Below are 21,711 nucleotides of genomic sequence, written 5' to 3'. Positions count from 1 at the left end.
TTTGAATCATTGAAGACCTATTCGGCAAAGTTTACAGCCAATTAGAGTACATGTGATATATCTTTACTGGGTGCACGTCCGGCAAAAAACCGTCTAACTAGGAAAATCTTAGAATGGGTCAATTTTTTATAGATGACACTATTCTGTTTGTATTACGTCAAAATTTTAGGAGTAATCGCCTCAACAAGAAAAATCGCTAGATATCGAACAAGTGAACTAAGTTGGCCGTGCAAGCCTATTTTTTTCCTCAAATTTTGTCATAATAAAATTTGAATTTATTCAAATCTTCCAAGTTCCCTCGGTTGACACTCCATATTTCTCACAACACGGAGTGTGTTGTCTAATATATATTTGTTGCATCAAAGTTTTACAGTTTTCGTGCAGCTACCGACTACGTCTCAGTCCTGGTATGTTTGTAAAAACATCTTTCTACTATTGAATATAGTTTTGTTATTCAATCGTGATAGCTAGCGGATTTGTTAGTTTCATATTGGTTTAATTTCGTGTGAACAATAAATGATATCTGGAGTAAAATCTCTTTAGAGGTATGTCTTCACTGATCAAAACTTATGCAGACAGATTTGTTCACATATCCATGGAAATCACGCCAATGCGGATGGTCAAAATATTCTAAAAACGATTTGTTTCATAATACATGTCCGCTTTTTAAAAAAAAATGTGAATGTGCTTTCATATATATTGTATCAAACACGTTGATCCAATAATTGTTTGCGGTGTGGATTTAGTATTGAAATACAAACCAAAGACTAAATAATTATTTGTAGTTTATATTTGAAAATGTAGATATAAGTCCCACACGTGGTAAGTCATATTTTGAGTATTATATGATTATGGAATGTATGCGATAAGATGATTCAAACAGACTCCCTTAATAGTGTAAATATTATTTTTCACTGAAATTGGGTTTAAATATTATGTCATAAATTAATTTAATTCCAATAGGCATACACTGTGATAGTTAGTCAGCTATTGGCAGAGCAGCACAGAGCATGATGTATAATGGTCAATCTCGTCATATACGACGATGACATAGTTCCATTAGACAATTAATATCAACCAATTATCATTGTTGACTATATAATGTCAAAAAATAATATTGCGGATCCACTAACTAAAGGGTTATCAAGAGAACTGATTGATAAATCATCAAGAGGGATAAACCTTAGCCTATAGCTTTGGCGTCATGGTGGACATCTAACCTTACTAATTACAGATCCCAAGATCTTGGTTAAAATAGGCAAACTAAATCATGATGACCAAATCATTGTGGGTTAACCCCACGCTTTTTCCTATAACGTGAAAACAGTGAGACTCGTTACGGCACGAGGATAAGCTCACGGTTTTAATGATCTTTGACGAATATGTGAAGTTCAAAATTTTGAATGCATGAAATTTGATTGAGTAAACGCGGGTTACTCTCTAAGATAAAGATCACATATATTGGAGAGAAGCGGGGCCGTTTCAAAGGATAATTGCGAGGCACAGGACAACGTCTGATGGTCAAAATGAATATAATCATGAGAGCTAAAATGAGTCAAAAGTGATATAGGATAAGTATGTCATCGTTTACACAGATGATCGAACAGTTCAAGGACAAGCATGTCTACTGTCTACTACTAAAGTCGATACACTTCATCGAGCGAGGGTTCAACGAGTATTCTCTACCCATCAAATGCCACACCCAATCGAATAAATTATCATCAAGTCAAACATCGTGTTTGTCTAGTGTGCGCTACTAAGATCATCAATTTCACCCGGATTCTTGAAAAATGTGGGTATAAGTTTCATATTGGAAAGTCATATTTTGAGCATTATGACTAATAGATGTGTGTGATTCAAAGATAATCCCCTACTAGTTTATTTTCGACTGTGGTGTGGCTCAAATATTATGGTATAAATTAATTTAATTTTATTTCAGATTAATTGGTATGGTGTATATCTTGATATAAGTTAATCTAATTCCGTTTCAGATTATATATGGAATAGAGTAGCTTGCAAGTTTTAATTTGATTATGTTTCAGATTATTTATAGAATAGAGTAGCTTGCAAATTTTACACCGATTTCATAATTAATGATATTTAATTATGAAAAAGAGAAGCGCACAAATGTCTCTCCACCTATATATATTCATATAGGTAGTTAGGATTAGTCATCTCGCAAATACCTGACCGTCACATCTTTTCTCTATTCTCTCTTCTTTGACCTGACCGTCACATCTTTTCTCTAAACTCTCTTCTTTGGTGATAATTATCTTGATCAGGTCCTATGTCGCTGATGGTGTCTTTATTCTACAACAACATCTTAATCCGTTTTTGTCTCGGTAAACATTCATTCTACATATACAGTGAGGGATGAATACCCTTTAAAGAGTTTTGTATTGGATCCGGATTTGTTCATTTCGTTTGTTTTCTGTTTCCTCTAATTTGTTTTGTTATTACCACGAACACAATTTTATTTAATTACTTGTTTCACAAAGAATGGCTAACAGTTTAAGCTAAGGAGTTGTATTTGATTGGGATTTTAATGGATTGTTTTTAGTATATGGATTTTAATGGATTGTATGTGATTTTCATTTTGTACGGATTCTTTATAAAATGTCGTAAAGTTGATATGGATTCTTTAGGATTTAAACACAATACTTCAAAATCTCATCGATTTTGATCAGATTACAAAAAAGTTAAAATACACTAAAGAATGCCACAAAATTCATCATTTTATGAACACCAAAAAAATCCAATTACATTTGAATAGTATCGGATTTTAATAGATTTTAAACAATTCGAATTGAATACCATCGGATTTTAAAGCATAATTTAAAATCCTAATTGAATACCACCAGAATTTGTATCATAGTTTAAAATCCCGAATACCTCTAGATTTTAATGAATTTCAAGCGATCTCAGCCGAATACCGTCGGATTTTAAGAATGAAAAAAATACTTTAAAATCCGAATCCAATACACCCCTCTAAATCTTGTAAATACAAAATAGAAGTACTTACAACTAAGTGGACATATTTTGAAACAAATCCTTTTTCTTAAAAAGGGACAATTATTTTGAAATAGAGATAGAACGTGGATCCTCTTGAATTAAATTTAATTAAACATTTGACGTTTAAAGTTAGGCGAGAATTTAATGACAAATGTATGCTCACCCGTAGTAGAGTTCCTGATAGCTGATTTACAAAACATGTACTGCCAAATAAGAGTCAACGAGTTTCAATTTTTGCCCTGGATTCCGCAAAACAACCAATAGGATCAAAGGATTAAAGAAGTTTAGTAGTATAACAAGAAAAAATGACCTTCAGAGAGCTCCATAGAACTTTTAAATCATTTAAAAAAATATATATAGTATATAACTCTCACCAAAAAAATATATTGAACATTGTGACAACTCCAATCCTACTCTTTTATTATTATTTGAGAGAAAAGTTGTAGAGAAGATTTTAAAAAAAAAGTAAATAAAAAGGAAGCTTTTAAATTTTTGAAGAGCTCATTGGAACTCTGATTTTCCACGCCGTCTCTTAAATTTAGAGTTTTAGTTAAGAGTATGCTTGAAGAGTTCGTTAGAGATGCTTTAAGTGCATTGTAATAAACATATAAACATGTCACTGAGTGTACTGATCACCGTAGGGGCTTCGAATTGAGGGTAAAGCTAAAGTTATTTGCATTTTTAGCTTATGCATAAGCTTGTTTGCGGACTAACCTTGAGTAAGCAAGCATTAATGATAAGTGCGCTTTTTATTTTCTGCAGTGGCGTCGTTGAGGCTGACTCTCTGGGGATAAGGTTGCCGGAGAAATGTCAGCTCATCTATCCGCCAAAGTTTCTCGAAAAGCTGTTGCATATTTGAAGATGAACTCAAAAACTGCATCTCAAGTGACTTCAACATACAGAATGTCATCCAGATATCTTTCAGTATGCATTCCTTAACAGTGCCAACATCGCACTGTATGTTCATCCGTCAAAATTGATAGGTAACTTTAAACTTGTACATGACTTCCGGTGTATTGCTCCAACTACTTCTATTTTTAAGCCAAAAGGAATATATTCTGAAATATTAATAAACATGGTAGAAAGTGATTTAATCAATACGAGACCGCATCATTAAACCAGTTTTTACATAGTTCCTAACATTTCAACATATATCCTGTTAGGCGTAAAAAGAGATGAAACAGGAATGGTTGGAGTAATTACCACAAAATCTTAGACAATAACACAAGTAGTTTAAAGTTACCTATCAACTTTGGCTGGATCAAAATACAAAGCGATGTGTTAAGGATTTGCATCCTGAAAGATTTTGGATAGCCTTCAATATGAGGAATGACATGAAATGCAGTTTTGGGGTTAATTTTCTTCAAAAATCCAACAGCTTTAGGAGAAACTGTGGCGGATAGAGTAGCCAACTTTCAAGTAAGTACTTTTTTCAAAATTTTCTGTAGAGGCATCTTTGAGGTTGACTGTGGTGGGAGGAGGCTGTCTTCTCCCACGCGGAAGGAACAGAACGATGACCTTCTGAAACATGCTGCTGGGATGGATGTATAGATAATTAGATGGTTATAAAGATAAGAACAGATAAAGGTTAACCTTAATATAGAAAAACAGCACATCATTAACAACCTATAACAGTTGACAACAAATATAGCACATACAGTTTCACTGCTTTCATCTTCTAGCTTCCATGAAGGCCAATTCCAGATATTAAATTCATCTTCAGACTCTCCCCAATTGGTTGTACAAACAGGTACATATTACTTGCAGAAAAGAGGTAAAATAACACAGGGATGCTTTATTGCGGTCAATGCAATCAAGTGCATCAAGTAACTCACAAAGATATGCAATATAAAGGAGTGACCGGTGTCCCTGAAACTAATATATATACTAAAATCTATAATTATACAAAATTTCCAAGCGGTACCAGACTACCAACCCTATAGGAACCACAACACTGAAATCAGGAACAAAAGACACAATACTATGATCAAGCCACCTTCCTCAGACTATGCAAGAGTTCCAAGTAACCAGAATCTTCCGGTTTTAGGTACCTGCCAATATTATCAACAGTAATATACAAACTTACTTTTAGCCTGTAAAGTAACTTTACTGAAGCCAAATGAAATGTACTTGTTACAGCTATGCATAGATGATTCACACACAAACCAAATTTTAGTCAAAGCAAAGTATGCATCCAAGAATAATTAGTGTTGCAGAATATATGTACTCGTCTTTCATTAGGTAAACTTAATATATACTTTTAATCAACCTTAAAGCACTACTGCGCCTTAAAAAACCCGAAAAAGACTTTGCACCATTAAACAACAGTAATGACTTCTTTTTCCCCTTAAGACTTAAGAGTTGCTTGAAACTGTTTATAATTCAGTTTTCCTGCAGTAAATAAATAGATATGGTAGCCAGACTCAGTTGCAAGAACACTTTATGGTAGAACTACTAAGAAGGCCACAAGGTCTTGTGTAAGTAACTGGTTTTTAAGCTATAACAGTTTGGTATAAAACGTGTAATCATGTTGTCACCTGTTTATATCAACATCGTATGATCTTAGTTTCACGTCCCCTTCTCTAAGAAATCAAATTTATTAAATCAACATTTTGCACGCAGTAGACCCATTCATCTATTACATATGGAAATGCTGCAAAGTAAACTGCATACCCATGTCGAAACAGGAAATCAATGATGACAAGATTGCAATTTGGTTTAAAGAACTCTGTCTTCTGTATGACATTTGCTACAAGTTGTACAGGGATCAATCTGAAGCTCCCCACCTCTCCATCTGAAACATGAAATCAAACATTTGCTAAAATATATTTTTAAGATTGCAAAATCTATCGAGTTAATATTGATGGGTCCAATCACTGTACCCACTTTTCTTACTCTTCTCCACTATATTTTACACTTTTCATTAACTTTGTGCCTAACCCAAATATAAACAAAAGTGGGACAGAAAGAGAACTTTTAATTATGTCAAACCATAGTTATATTTTTATCGTATATAACGTATGCTCAGCACAATTATAACTATTATCTGGTAGATGATTATATATATGTCGAACACATAATACAAAAAAAAAAAAACATTTGTTTGTTTTTTTGATAGTGGGGTGCTGTTTACAACACGAGCACTTAACAAAAAAAGCTATTATATAGGAAAGGGACAAGAATAACTGGATCTTGTGAAGTTGTTAATGTGCTAACTTCAAATCCCTTCATATTTAACATAAAAAAACAGTTCATACAAATTTACACTTTGATATCAAGATGTTAAGTACACATTCCTGTTTAGAAAAATGGATCCAGCTTTTTTATGTTTATGCTTGTGCTTAACGAGAAACACAATAAACAATTATAGATAACCAGCCTATAGAAAGTATTATAACCATAAAAAAAGTACACATCCCTGTTTAGAAAAATGGATCCAGCTTTTCTATGTTTATGCTTGTGCTTGACGAGAAACACAATAAACAATAACAGATACACCAGCCCATAGAAAGTATTATAACCATAATAATTGTGTATTTCACTAAGGAGGTGCATTTTTTACACCAACAACAAATAAGCAAAGAACTTCAACCAGGGAATGCAAACTTCTCCTCCTATCATTTCAGAATAGGAGTAAACCTGTGATTAGTATAAAGGTATTGTGAATGACTTACCCTGATTTTTGGGAACAAAACTTTCTGGAAGTTTTAGATCATAACAGAACAGAACATCTCGTTTGTATCTGTATGCATCAATATCCATATAGGAGACGACTCCAACTGGGATTGCTCTGTTCAAATAACATGCTAAGACTAAGATGTTGAAACAATATGAAGTTTATATGAATCAAAACCTATACAGTTAAAACATCCTAGCTATATAAGCTCTATTATGACAGATCAACAGTCAGGGAGAACTTACTGACTAGCAATAGATTTCACTATCCCTGCCTCCTCTTCACATTCCTTCACAATATTGTCTCCACATGATATACCATAAGGCTGTCATAATAATGACGAAAATAAGAGAAAAAACATCAGTTTGCTATAAATAGTTGAGACCATACCCATAAAAAGAATATTATATTAAGGTTAGTAAAAACCAGTCCTCCAGCAACTAGATGATCAAGCATTCCTGGGTAAGTGGATTTGGATTCATCTCTCTTCCCTATCCACAGATATTTTTGCCCATCCTTTTCAACAAAGCCATTCATGTGAACTCCATAGGCCTACTAGTTCATTAGAAAAGCAATTAAAGCAATACTGATGGCAGATCGAAAGGATAATTTCAATGTAAAGTCCATATTAAGGTATTCTCCTAAAGCCTTAATGTTTAGGGATGGTCACTTTTTGTCTCATTGGTACTTTCTGTTGTCTGGTTGTCCAGTCGTTCTGGTGAGGGGTAGAGATGTAGGACATATTGAAGTAAAGGGCTGAAGTAAGGAACAAAACAATCTCCACAGATGATCGTTTATCTTTACAATTACATATAAGATAAGTAACAACTAAATCTAAATCCTTTATTATTTGCTCCGCATCAGGTCCGATCCAATTAAGGTCTCCTCCTTAAAACTTGAGGTTTTGGGAGAGTTGGTTACTTAATAGTTATATATTGTGCTTTGGTTATGCTGAAATTTAAGGTAATGCTTATGTCTTGAAGAATCTCGTGTCTTCATTTCCACAAAAACTAACTGTTAATTGGCCATATATACTTATTTAGTGAAAATAACATTTCAACAAAGGGCTTAACGCACCTTTATCCCAAAGTAAGGTGCTGCAGCACGTTCCAGCGAGAAAAATGCTTGTGTACCAAAAGACGACATAACTGGGTAGAGCTGCTTATAGTCAAACAACATGCAACTATAAACAGAAATCCAGTGGTCCTATAAATCGCTGGTAGCACATGTTCTATAACCAGTATGATAGATGAAATTCTAAAATATAAAACTAAAAATGGCAAAATAATAGCGAATACCTCATTCCGTATTCCTGGAATCATTTCTTCACCTAAGCATTCTATTACATCTCCAACAGCGTAAGTTCTATCCTCAGGAGTTGTCAGCGCGGGGTGTAGCCTGACGTGATCCCCAAAATGGATAGCCTGAGAATCATCCTCAGGGAATATAAACACATCTGGGAACTTCCTTAGATGGCCTGCAAAACTGCAAAAATGTTAAAACGTCCTGATCAGCTTATTGGTAAAAAAACAGAGTGACAATCTGCACTTTACATAAGGCTTTTGTACCATTGCACAGTCACCTTAGAATCTATAAACAACCATGCAGACAGTTAAACCAGGTGCATGACATTATATTGACACTTACAACTTAATTTTACATTTTCTGTAGTAAAGAAATTTGGTCAAGCATTTAGTCGGTTACAGAAAAACCAGCTGATCTAGAATAATATGTACTGTCTGTAAAAAGGGCCTTCTCGCATAAATGGTAAAGCTTGAGTTCCATATTTAATTATTATCAGACCAGGGAGTATTTTCATTTATAGGCATGAGTCGCATCTCAACTATATATCATATTTCCATCTAAGATATTCCTCCATGGCTTCAACATTGGGAATCTTAGGAGAGTGCCACAATATCCGCCTACTGTAACGAAATCCTAATCATATAATGTAAAGACAACATTCCAACTAAATTCAAATATTCAACACGACAATCCATACCAAAACTCTCGATCTCAGGCAGTGTTATTAAAAGCACGTTTAATTGCGCGATTCATGGCACTTTGCGCTTAGACGCAAGATGTGCGATTAAAAATTAGAGATTTAATGCGATTCTGAAATCAACAAATAAGCACTCAAGAAGCTGCTCAAGCACAAAATCTCTTTAGCGTTAAAAACGCTCAAGATGGTCAAAGACAAAAGTGCCCTTAAAAGGGGAATAAAAGAAACCCTATTTTCGAGTCTTGCACATAGAAGAGGCGGCTGTATTACAAGTTTTAACGGCTCTTGCCTCTTGAAGGACCGGAAATCGAACTAAATGACTCTGAAGCTTTTGAATTATTGAACATCAATGATTGATGCTTTTTATTAGTAATTTTGTTATATTAGACATGCATAGCTATATTTGAAAGTTAGGAATCTAATAAGTAATACATTTTTATTAAAATCTATAATCTTATTTGGTTTTCAACACAAAAGCGCGCGATTAATGGCGCTTCGCTAGTCGCGCTTCAAATTAGGCCTTGCGCTTTTTATAAAATTGTGCCCAAAACAACACTGATCTGAGGTTTACTTCACAGAATCAAATCAGTAGCATTAAGTAAAACACAACAAGTGTAAACAACAAAAGAAACTTTGACAACATAAACCTAGAAATGAGACCGATAAAGGTAACACGTGAAATATATAAATCCTGTCATATAATTTCTGCCTCAAAAATTCAAGAAGAATAAGAGAAGAAAGCCGAATTGCAATATAATTATTAGACAATATAATTATACCAAGTGTAGAAGCTGCTTAAAAGTGGATCAACATTAGAAAATTAGTGATAAATTTACCCCTCGTGAACATAACCAACAACATTATTCTGGATGACAAAGGGAATAAAATCATCGATATTCTCCTGCAATAAAATAATCAACACATTAACATCGACATTAAATTGGCAATGTAAAGAAACTGAAGCTGAGTAAAACATGAAATTGAAGTGAAACATACAGCGCCGCGATTGCAGAGCTTGACTTTGTGGAGAAAAGCGTGGAGATTAAGAGGTTGAGACTGAGAAATGCGGGTGACGTCATCCCAAGTGAAGGTGTTGGTGGAATTGATGGATGAGGTGGAGGAACGACGTCGTGTTTGCAGTTTAAAATTGTTGTTGGCGGCGAGGACGAGAGCGTCATGTGGATGCATACATATATATGTATTGTGAATGCAGCTGCTGCTAAACCAGGCCCTCGCTGCTGCTGCTGCCATCTCACACTCTGAAAACGCTCTGTGCCTGTAATTGACTTTTGTTGAATTTATCGCCCCAAATTCTATCTTCTTCTAAATAAAACTACTCTCTCATCAATTTATCTATCAATACACTTGTACAAACAATTTAGAAAGCGTTGATGTGATGTAGAGCGCTGATCGGTTCTAAGCGGCAAGAGGATTTTGTAGCGCCTAAGCGGTAAAGCGGACGCTTAAACGGAATTTTAAGCAGGTCAATAAGCGGATTAATTAAATATAATAAAATATTTAGTTATAATATTAATATATTTAAAAATAATATTATGTTGGGTTACGAATATGCATTTTTAATATTTTTGATAAAATATATATTTTTTTAATTTTATAATATAATTATAGTTATATTATTAAAAAATTAATATTTCAAAATTAATTTTTGTAAAAAAATTAGCAAGTCTGTTTTGACCGCTTAATCCGCTTAACGACCGCTTAATCCGCTTAATTGTCCTCTTAATTTTCAAAAACGCTTAATCTCCCGCTTAGTACAAAATCGAAGCGCTTTAGGACCGATTCCGCTTAGGCGGCCGCTTAATGCGCTTTTTACAACACTGATAAATATATATAATCAAATATCATCTTTTGTGATATTATCAAAAAAATTGTATATTGTAATCGTATCTGAGTCCGCAGATATAGATATCAAGCCGGATTGTGACACTTGATTGGACTTGATTCGACTCTAGCCATATCGATGAACGAGCAGAAGTTGGAACAGTTTTAGAACAAAATTCTATATTGTTGTTTATATAGCTGACCGTATTAATCAAACTTACTATTGTATTTTACGCATTACAAAACCATACCGGATAAAATGATTTTACTTGGCTCTTTACTTTAGATCACTTAATTAGTCCAATAAATAGAATAAACATAATAAATATAATTAAAAGGAATCAAGCTCTTCTCATGGTTACCCTATTCTCTCTTTTCTCTCCATTCTTGAAGTAGCCGTCTCTATAATCTGAGGGGCTTCCATCGGTTTTTACCGGTGGAAAGCCCCAATCTTTTCTTCTTTTTAACAGTCTTTGTTCATCTTTTGCTTTTGTTCAATAAGTTCCCAATTTATTTGGGTTTTGTTTGGTCTCTCCTTGTGTGAGAGTTTGATTTTGATTTTATTTACTGTTCGTCATGTCCGGGTATCCAGATCTGCAGGATTTTGATGGTGTTGATTTTCATGGTGTTGATTCGGTGATGAAGGTTATTATGGTGATACATCTGTGGTCGATTGCTCAAAACAACAGTTGGAGGATTACAATATGTATATATCTCTTCAAAAAATCGTTTGGTTGCCTATCCAAGATGGAAGGATTCAACAACGATATTATTATACGTTTGTTCAATTTCGATCATGTATGTAGATGCCGTATGGCTTTTTATTATTGAATTATCTTTCCTTGTTCAAAAAAAAAAAAACATAATAAATATAATTGTCTTAAATTGTATGCCCACATAATATTATTAGATTATTAAATATAATCTAACAATCTTCCACTTGGGCTACAAATTATATCAAATAACAATCATACTTCTCATCATATCCTTAAGCCTTCTGTTTTGTCTTTCAGCAACACCGTTCAAACGTGATTGCCCAGGCATTATATATTGTAATACGATCCCGTATCCCTCTAGAAAATTTTGCAAAAGGTTCGACTGATCCATCATACCGACCATAATATTCACCTCCACGGTCAGATTTGGCAGTTTTAATTGTCTTACCAAGTTGTTTCTCAATTTCAGCTCTGAAGACCTTAAACATGTCCAAAGACTGTGACTTTTCATGAATCAAATATAGGTACCCATAACGAGAATAGCTGTCTATAAAAGTGATAGAATACTGTTGACCATTCCAAGAAGCTGTAGGAAATTAACCACATATATCAGTATGTATCAACTATAAGACTTTAGTGCATCTATTGGCACTAAATTTCCTTTTGTTTCTTTGTTTTCTCTTGATACATTCAATACAAACATTAAGGTCTGTACAATCGAGGGGCTCAACAATTCCGTATGACACAAATCTCTCAAGTATTCATTTCGAGATATGTCTAAAACTCTTATGCCATAACATAGCGGAATTCTTCTTTGATATTTACGTTTTGTACCTCTAGATATTATATGCAAGGTTTCAATAGATGAAGCAATTGTGTTACATATATAAACTATCAATCAAAAAACTAGTCGCAACCAAAGAAGAATTAAGAAATAGACTAAATTTTTTAACTCCAAATGAACAAGAGTAACCGTATTTGTCCAAAATAGAAATAGAAATCAAATTCCATTTAAAAGACGGTACTACATAAGTCTCTCTTAATTCAATAAATTGACCAGTCTCAAAAAATAATCTAAAAGTGTCAATGGCTTCAACTGGAACTGCATTGCCATCACCCACATGGATGAATCTTTGAGCATCACTTGGTTTCCGGCTCCAAATGCAACCCTGCATGGAAACACTTGTGTGAGTAGTAGCACCGGAATCCACCCACCAAGTATTAGTAGGCACATAACTCAAATTAACTTTAGAACAAAAGGTGAAAAGTCTACCTTTCTTTACACGCAAAGCGACGTATTTGAGACATTCCTTTTCACCTGCCCGGACTTCTTACAAAAGAAGCATGAAATTGCTTGATCCTGAGTCTTTTGTTTCTTAGGCTGTGACCGTCTCACCTGCACTCTCTTTATCCTTAGTCCTCTTTCGATTGTTAACCTTTGAGGTAGTTGCAACATGAGCACTTTCAGTCTTGTCACACTTCAACATATCTTCCTCTTGCACACAATGTGAAATGAGCTCATTGAGAGTCCATTTATCCTTCCGAGTGTTATAACTCACAATAAATTGTTCGTACTGTGCATGATGAGACATAAGGATCAAATGCATAAGCAAGTCATCGACATATCAAGTTTAAGTGCCTTAGGTTTTGAAGCGATGTTAGTCATCTCCATAATATACTCACGGGTATTTCCTTTAGCTTTATACCACATCTGAACAAGAAAAGCTTACTTGTCTCAGCCTTTTTGTTTTTTGCAAAACGCTTTTTAAGCTTGTCAAGAAAATCCTTTACAGATACCTCATCGGAGTCATCAGACATATCGCCCCTGAATGCTTCAGGAATGTTACGCTTTGCCATCATTAGACTTAAGCGATCCAAACGCTCTCATTTTCCAAAGTTCAATTTATCAGAACTTTCAACCATAAGAAAAGCATGATCTTTCTTATAGCATAGTCTAAATCCATGCAACCGAGAACCACTAGAACATTCTTTTTTCAACTCTTAGAGTTTGTGTCGTTAAACACAGAATGAAGTTCATGGTGGCAGTTATATTAGCAGCAAATACACTAACCAGCAAATAGAGAACAAAAATAAATATAAAATATGCCAATAAATTCTATTTTTAAGATTTAAGTACAATCTTATGAAATGATGAGAGACTTCGAAATATAAAATATGTCAACAAGTTTCAAAAAATTCATCTTCTTATAAAATTTAAAACGATTTTTCTATGGTTTGCCCATGGGCACATGCTAAGCGTGGGAAATTTTGTGCTTGGATCATTTTGATTGGTTCTCATCTCATGATAATGGTGGACCCCCTGCAAATACACCAACCACACCAATCAAAATCTCCCAAATACAAAAATTTCCGCGGCCCATGGGCACACACTAGCCAAACCGAATTTAAAAACATGCCAAGTATTTTGACCAAAGTATTCAGAAGAACAAAGTACAAGAGGAGGGAAAAAGAGTAAAAGTCAAAATGAATGCGTGGAAAATGAAAAGAGTTGGACAGGTGGGAGCTGCAACTAAAGTTGAATGGCTGGAAACTGCTGGCCGTTGTCTCTTAAAAACTTCTCTTTATTAATAATTTTAATCACATTTTCTTGTTTATTTCATCCTCCTCAGTCCTCACTGCTCAAACGGATTTATATAAATTACACAACTCCCTCTCTCTGGAAAACAAAATCACACACACATTTATAAATAATAAAATCACACACACAAACACACACTCATTGTTTTCCATTCAAAAAACAAGAGCAGCTTCACTCCGATCACAAACCCAAACGACTCACGGGTTTATTGTATCATTTGTTTTCGATGATTTTTAAACGAGCGCGATTGGATAGCTAAGTGGAAGAGTTTCGTGTCTGTTTCGGGTCTGGCTCATCTCGAGAATGTTAAAATAATATATTTTACCATGAGATCTGTTTTGTTTTCATTTTGTTGTTTATCTGTATTTATTAAATGTGATTAATTGCTTTTTAATTTCGATTTTGTTGGCTATTTGTTTTGTCAACACCAAATCGATATACAATTGCCGTTTTATTTATATGTTGTGTATCATACACTATTGTGATTATTATTGAGATGATGGGGTTGGTTTGATATGAAATGTTGAAGAAACTGATCTCGTAATTGTGTGTTTTGCAGAAGAGGGGTTTGGTGATCTTTATTTAGCTACATTGTATATATATTTGATTTGGACTAGTGCACCGTTTTGGGAGTGATTGGAATTGTAATTTCCGATGGCCGCCATGGGTTCTGGCTTGTTTTCGGTGGCTTCTAAGATAACGGACTCGGGTGGAAAACCCCCGGCTAAACATGGAGCTCTGCCTGCTAGTGTAGATACACGAGGAATCAGGACGAAATCGGTTTCTTCTCGTGGTTTGGTTAAGACCAATGCGCAAGCTCCTTCCAAGATAAATGGTACAAGAGTTGGTGTGATGGATGGATTAAAGATTGATGATGATTTTACGTCCTCACCCCCGCCAAGGACTTTTATCAACCAGCTTCCTGATTGGAGTATGCTTCTTGCTGCTATTACAACAATTTTCTTGGCTGCGGAGAAGCAATGGATGATGCTTGACTGGAAGCCTAAGCGGCCTGACATGCTTACTGACCCTTTTGGTTTGGGAAGTATTGTTCAGAATGGCATGGTTTTCCGTCAGAACTTCTCTATCAGATCTTATGAAATAGGGGCTGATCGGACTGCATCTGTGGAAACTTTGATGAATCATTTGCAGGCATGTGCTTTTCACATTATCTTATACTTTATGGATGCTTTTTTTCTTTACGTAATTATAATTAAAACCAAGCTAAATGACTAATCAGTTGTAACCCAATGTTGGGAAATCAAGATTCGTGGTTGGTATTATAAACTCTTGTACTTCTAACTAGTATGCATGAGGTTTTTACTCATTAGAATTCTTTCCGCAGGAAACAGCACTTAACCATGTAAAGAATGCGGGGCTCTTGGGTGATGGATTTGGTTCTACACCAGAGATGTGTAAAAAAAAGCTCATATGGGTGGTCACAAAAATGCAGGTCATGGTAGATCGCTATCCTACTTGGTAAGCTGCATCTCCAGTCTATACAGTATACCCTTCTACTTGTGTGCTCCATTTTAAGTGTATATTAGCTTTCATAATTGCATGCCTCTAGGATTTGGTGACAATCATTAGTTCTCGTTTATAGTTTTACTGCTAAACTCCCATAGCGCATCTATTTGGAGTCTTATCCAAGGCAGCAACTTGAATATCTTGGTCAGACTTCATATCACATGATACTTACCGATGATAAGTTTCTTATGGGCTATGGTCACTATATCAAACCAAAAACGACTTGTCTTCTCACTTCGGCTAACAGTTACTGCCTGGGCATACTATTTTGTTATATACTAACCTTACCATTGTGAATTTTGTAGGGGAGATGTTGTTCAAGTAGATACTTGGGTGGCTCCTTCTGGAAAGAATGGTATGCGGCGTGATTGGCTTCTTCGTGACTACAATACAGGCGAAATATTAACTAGAGCTACCAGGTTAGAACTTATGCTTTTTATGCTGGGGCCTGTCCTTTTCTGTCTATGCTGTTATTCCCATGGAAGTCACTCCCTTTGGCCTTTACAATCATTATTCATGTTATGTGCCCGAATCAGGGCGTGGACGTAGCTTAAGTTGGTTGGTGGGCAAGATAATTAGTTTGTTGTGTTAATCCGCGATTCACTACATATTCAAATTCATTCTGGCAAATTTTTTTGAAAGCAAATTTTTTTTTTTTTTTGAATTTCAGTATCATAGTATCTTATGTTTGGAGGAATTAAATGTGATTCTTGTCCTGGTGCACTTTGGTTGTACACACTACAGCTGCTGGGTAATGATGAACAAAAAGACAAGGAAGTTGTCTAAACTTCCAGATGAAGTCAGAGCAGAAATAGGGAATTATTTTGTTGATACACCTCCAATTGTAGATGAAGATAGCAGAAGGTTACCAAAACTCACCGATAGCAATGCAGATTACATCCGTACTGGCTTAACTGTAAGTCAATATGCTTGTCAGAAGACTATTAATTTAATTTATTTGTTGCATATTATATCCCTCGCCGTCCACCATAAGATCTCTCATTTTGAATTTTGTAGCCAAGATGGAGTGATTTGGATATAAATCAGCACGTCAACAATGTCAAATACGTCGGATGGATACTTGAGGTTAGTTCTTTCTTTTGTATGTATCTTTCTAGATGTTAGTCTTTTAATGACCATACTATGTATTCTATATTATTTTTTATTTTATTTTACTTTGCGAATCTTCAAGCCCTGGTAAGTTTGACCTTGAGTTATATAACTTAATGGTAATAAGAAGTATAAATATTCAGAAAATTGTATGAGAGCTAACAACATGTTTCGTTATCCTTGATACTTGAATTGATTTTTCTACTTGTACTCCCTGTTAATTGTATAGGTATATAGTTTTCATGAGCATGCTGGTTTTAGTAGAATTTACAATTCTTTATTTTTATTATTTTTGAACAATTCTTTGTTTATTTGCAAAAAAAATCACATTTTTTACTTAAAGATGGCCAAGATGGAAACATTTAACACACTACCTTAAGCTGCCTAGAAGGTCAATGTCTATAACTTAAAGGTTTTTATGTATTTTGGTTACCTTGGAGAGCTGTACACAAACTTAACTTTTTAAGTATCAGCTCCCATACCTGGTTGAGAGTTCTACATTATTATGTTGGAAATATATATATTTTACGTTTAAAAAATATAGTAAGTTCTGTAACCTGGGAACATCCCTATCAGTAAAGAATAGTTTTCAGTAGAGGTTATGACCATATAATAGGAGTACGGTGATAGTAATTAGTGAGATGATCAAGGAGTTTGAAATATATGACCCTTCTAACATAGAGTACCATTGTTGTCACGGCACTCAACTAGTCTTGTTGGTTATTGACTAATTAGTTGACTTGCACGACTTGTTGATTAGTCAGGTGACTCAGGTCAACATATCAACTATTTGGTCGAACAGTGCAAAATCCAGTAAAAAACTAGCCCAAATTAAATAATGAAGAAAAGAGAATTTTTTTTCTTCTTCTAAAACCCTAACAACTTGAAACTGATATATATATATGTGTGTGTGTGTGTGTATGAGTAGGCTTGAGTCACACTGATGTATAATACGCATATATGTATGTATAGTAAGTGTATAGCATATATAGTGCTTGTTTGGGCACCTCTCATAAAAAAATAAGCCTTTGTTTTAAAAAAAAATTGATAATTTTTTTGGATATAAATGTTATAGAGGTCTTTCATATTCGTTATTTGACAAAATAATAAGGGCTTATTTCAGAAAAAAGTAGAGTTTATTTACTTTTCTCCAGAAATAAGCCCTTATTTCTGAAGAACAAGGTTAGCCAAACGGTCCCATAGATGTAGTATATATATGTATAGACACTTATAGAAACGTAGAATCATATATGTTTTTAATGAATTTATCTATGTTTGTAATGAATTTATCTATTTTTGTAAATAATATAGCTGAGAATGTTAAACTTTGTCGACTCGATTCGACTTGACTTATCGCCATGACAAGTATGTAGAGAGTACTATTTGTTGTAATGGGTTTAAGAAGAACTTGCGGGATATTGTATAATACTGCACCAATGTTGATGTAAAATGGAATGGTGGAACAAGCTTTAAAACTCTAAACTGATCAACAGAATTTAGGAAACATTTGTTAAGGGGGAGAAAATGGCACTTCTATGGGGTCAAAGATATCATTTAAGGAATTATATTTACCTTATAACATAAATAAATAAATAAATAATATATGGGTTGCACTCTAAAAAAACACCTTTAAAATAGAACTTCAAAGAACACTATCACTATACTTCATGTTTCATAAGAAATGATTATTTAAGACTATAATTACATAATTAGACATGAATTAAAATCAATATATAACAACTTACATCCAAGCTCACCCGAATTATTAATATGAAATATTATAAGAATCCTGAACACAATCCAATATAGAATCCAGAACAAAATCACACACACACACACACACACATATATATGTTTTATCACTATGAATTTTACATAGAATCGTGTAATTTTCAATCCATATTTATTGATAAACATGTTAGACATTTTAATTATTCATAATGTAAACTTAATTAGCTTAAAATTAGTATTTAATTCAAATTTTAGATGAGATTCGATATTTAATTCTAAGGGTCTTCTTTTTTTAGCAATGACATATATGGGCTTACTCCACTAGAAACTAAATTAGCCTAGAATTTAGCCCCACCAATTATGACCACTGTTTTTAACTGCAAAAATCACTCATATGTCTATCAGATATCACTATATTATATATAAGAAATCAGACAAATATAGATATATAAATACACATATATACAACTTATATCATCATCATCTTCACTCATACTACATTGATGAAAATCCTTGTATCATTATCAACCCCTTCCATTACTGTTGCCATCATCTACAACCATGATTTGTCTATCGCCGCTTATCACCATAACTTACCACTACTAATAACTATTTACCACCACAACACACCTCATCTCGTCATTTGTACCATCATGAACCTCCTACAACTATAATTGATCATTAATAATCGACCACCAATACCAATCATAAGTAAATTTTCTCAATTATCAAAAATAAATTGATTATTTTACTGCATAAAATAGTGATTAACAACATATAAACTAGTGATTTATGTAGTTGTAAATGGTGATTGAAGGAGTGGTTTCTAGTGATTTATAAGTAAATTTTCTCAATTATCAAAAATAAATTGATTATTTTACTGCATAAAATAGTGATTAACAGCATATAAACTAGTGAATTATGTAGTTGTAAATGGTGATTGAAGGAGTGGTTTCTAGTTTCTAGAATAACGTTGGTTTCTGTTTGATCACTTGCATATATATTACTTTGCGTAATTTATTTATTTCATTGTAGGCAGTTTTACCAAGTGATTTGTCATTCTTGACATACTGTTGGGTTATGGGTAGCAATAATGTTTTTGTCAATATAATATATTTAAATAGGAAAGTAGAATGTCCAAAGCCGCCTTATTTTTCATTTATTGGATGAATATGTTTGCTGTTGCAGAGTGCTCCACTGCCAGTTGTGGAGAGTCATGAGCTTGCTAGCATGACATTAGAATACAGGAGGGAGTGTACAAGGGACAGTGTGCTGGACTCCCTAACTTCTGTCATAGGAAATGGACTCGGGGATTTGGCTACTTTTGGTCAAGTTGAGTGCCAGCATCTGCTTCGACTCAAGGATGGGGCTGAAATTGTTAAGGGAAGAACTGAGTGGAGGCCTAAACGTTCCTACAGAATTGGAAGCTTTGGCCAGCTTCCAGCAGAAAGCACTTAGTTGAATGTGAAATTGGGAAGCTTGTGTCTGCTTCCTGCAGAGCGCCAATTGCAACTTGACAATCATAGTCGTGCTGCTCTCACAATGACCACTGGAAATTGATTCATGTTGCTCGAAGTCCTACATGTTCTCTCTCTCTCTCTCTCTTTATATATATATATATATTCAATTCAATTTATTGTTTCTATTTCTTTTATTTTGGGAGAACTAGAGACAATTGTGAGCCCATTGTAAATTGCAGAAGCTTCTCAGTCACTCGAATCAAAGTTGGTTTTCATTGTAGAATATCACAGTTATTTATTAACAGTGTTGGTAATGAAATGTGATTTTTTATGCCTGGGAAAATTTGTGGTCTAACAGAATTCTGAATAGATGTTTCCAATGTTGCCATTTCAGTGTCCTGCGTCTGTATTTCGGTTTATAGCCAGTTTCCAGCGTTAACTTTAATGTAGACCAAAAACCCTGTTATATTTGATTGTATTTTGAAGCTACACCAATGGGTATATGAAACATTTAAAATTTAGAACCTAATATTAAACATTTTAAATTTAAATCAATTGAGTTATATAAAATACTATTCATCATATCAGAATATTACTTGTAAATATTATTCTGTAAATATTGGTTTAGACTTTAGAAAGTCAAGGTAAGGTTAGTTAGAAAGAGCGGGAATGTTAGTTATGGAAGGGTGCTCTCTCTACAAGCATAAAAACACAATTTTAGAGAGAGTAGACCAGTAGCTTTAGTTTTCATTTCTTTGTAACGATCTTATTAAATAGTTATTTTCAGAAAAACGTATGTAAGATTACAATTTTTTTGAAAACAGGGGTCTCAACTGAGATTTTAATTAATTATATTTATTTTATTAGATTTTAATGAGTTGTATTTGATTTTGATTTACGTGGATTCCACGTAAAATGTTGCAGAATTGATGTAGAATCTTTAAAATTTAAGCATAAAGCTTCAAATCTCATCAAATGTGGTGAGATTTTAAAAAAAATTACATTAAATTTACTTAACAATCACATAAAATCCATTATTTTATTAACTTCAAACAAAATCACATATAAAGTCGGGAGAAGAACTTGCGAGGATCATACAAGGAAAAAATAAAAAATGGAGAAGTGAAAGATATTTTCGATTTTTAAACCAGACTTTGATCTGTTTGGGGTCAATATTGGAGAGGATGGGGCATTCCCTGATGAGTTGTTGACGGCGAACAGAAGTGGGCTTGGGGCAGTCATGATAGAGACGCTCCAGAGCTTCAACTTGATCAGCTGTGTAACGAGCATACTTGCCATTGTCCGTCATCTTACATCAACTTCCTTAACCTCAAACTTTTATACTTTTACAACTCTATACTACTCTCTGTAGGAGCCGGTTCGTCTCCAACTAAAAATCTTTGTGTAATAAATTAGAAGCGGATTTAAATTCAGAAATAAGTCACAATCTTTGTACGTGGGTAATTCTTCGTACGTGGCTTTTGCCAACTCCGAGCGGTTCATTGGCGATGCTGCGTATAATCAAGTTTTTGATAATTTTTCTCTCCGGCACTCATCCTTCGCTTCTCTCCTCAATCGATCGTCACTCTCTTGGTCAAGGTTAGGAAAAGAATTAGAAATCCGATCATGTATGTTTTTCGTGCATTACAAGTTTACAACTAACTAAAGGTGCAAATAAGATCTCTTTTTCTTTTGTCACTGTTTTTGTTCTATTCTATTCCGTAATCGTTGTCTTACAAGTTTTGTTTTGATTTATAAGTATGTTTGTTCTATTCCGTCATCGTTGTCTTATAAGTTTTGTTTTGATTTATAAGTTTATCGATTTTCAGATTGTAATAATACGAGATTGATTTGGTTGAAAGTTCATAAATATGTTGATTTGGGTATTGTGAATTAGAATTAGGATTTTGATTTATCATTTAGATGTGATTTATGTTTTGATCAATGTGATTTTGTGTATAATTTTGATCTAGAAACACGATCTAATTCTTATAAATCACAACTTGTTAGAATTCTTTAAAATCTTTGTCGGTGAT

General features: G+C 34.0%; 2 protein-coding genes across 3 annotated transcripts; one reads left to right on the top strand and one right to left on the bottom strand.

Moving 5' to 3' along the window:
- Window positions 1-4,787: 4,787 nt before the first annotated feature.
- LOC108211076 (nudix hydrolase 20, chloroplastic) lies at window positions 4,788-10,069 on the bottom strand. Of its 2 annotated transcripts, none has more exons than XM_017382567.2 (9): window positions 9,687-10,069; window positions 9,527-9,591; window positions 7,987-8,173; window positions 7,766-7,846; window positions 7,115-7,240; window positions 6,934-7,013; window positions 6,687-6,802; window positions 5,686-5,806; window positions 4,788-5,063 (listed from the first exon to the last, which is right to left on the bottom strand). In XM_017382567.2, the coding sequence occupies exons 1-9, from the start codon at window positions 9,939-9,941 to the stop codon at window positions 5,000-5,002; spliced, it is 1,095 nt and encodes a 364-aa protein (XP_017238056.1). In that variant the 5' UTR covers window positions 9,942-10,069; the 3' UTR covers window positions 4,788-4,999. The 2 variants fall into 2 exon arrangements, with proteins under 2 accessions (XP_017238056.1, XP_017238057.1); XM_017382568.2 differs by having other exon boundaries at window positions 7,987-8,165; window positions 9,687-10,054.
- A 3,775-nt stretch (window positions 10,070-13,844) lies between these two features.
- LOC108215198 (palmitoyl-acyl carrier protein thioesterase, chloroplastic-like) lies at window positions 13,845-20,007 on the top strand. Its single transcript, XM_017387583.2, has 7 exons — window positions 13,845-14,132; window positions 14,407-14,999; window positions 15,193-15,326; window positions 15,680-15,793; window positions 16,119-16,290; window positions 16,392-16,460; window positions 19,404-20,007. The coding sequence occupies exons 2-7, from the start codon at window positions 14,502-14,504 to the stop codon at window positions 19,671-19,673; spliced, it is 1,257 nt and encodes a 418-aa protein (XP_017243072.1). The 5' UTR covers window positions 13,845-14,132; window positions 14,407-14,501; the 3' UTR covers window positions 19,674-20,007.
- The last annotated feature ends 1,704 nt before the right edge of the window (window positions 20,008-21,711 follow it).

Source organism: Daucus carota, chromosome 3, assembly GCF_001625215.2.
Source record: "Daucus carota subsp. sativus chromosome 3, DH1 v3.0, whole genome shotgun sequence".
NCBI classification, from domain to species: domain Eukaryota; kingdom Viridiplantae; phylum Streptophyta; class Magnoliopsida; order Apiales; family Apiaceae; genus Daucus; species Daucus carota.
Note: the sequence above shows the minus strand (reverse complement) of the source record. Positions and strands in the feature narration are given on the sequence as shown.

Excerpts from the sequence above, each read along its gene's own strand:
- LOC108211076 (XM_017382567.2), bottom strand. The coding sequence starts at position 9,941 with ATGGCAGCAGCAGCAGCGAGGGCCTGGTTTAGCAGCAGCTGCATTCAC. Across the intron at positions 7,014-7,114 it reads ATCTAGTTGCTGGAGGACTG|CCTTATGGTATATCATGTGG; the intron begins GTTTTTACTAAC and ends TTATTATGACAG. Across the intron at positions 6,803-6,933 it reads GTGAAATCTATTGCTAGTCA|AGCAATCCCAGTTGGAGTCG; the intron begins GTAAGTTCTCCC and ends TTATTTGAACAG.
- LOC108215198 (XM_017387583.2), top strand. The coding sequence starts at position 14,502 with ATGGCCGCCATGGGTTCTGGCTTGTTTTCGGTGGCTTCTAAGATAACG. Across the intron at positions 15,794-16,118 it reads ATATTAACTAGAGCTACCAG|CTGCTGGGTAATGATGAACA; the intron begins GTTAGAACTTAT and ends TACACACTACAG. Across the intron at positions 16,291-16,391 it reads ACATCCGTACTGGCTTAACT|CCAAGATGGAGTGATTTGGA; the intron begins GTAAGTCAATAT and ends TGAATTTTGTAG.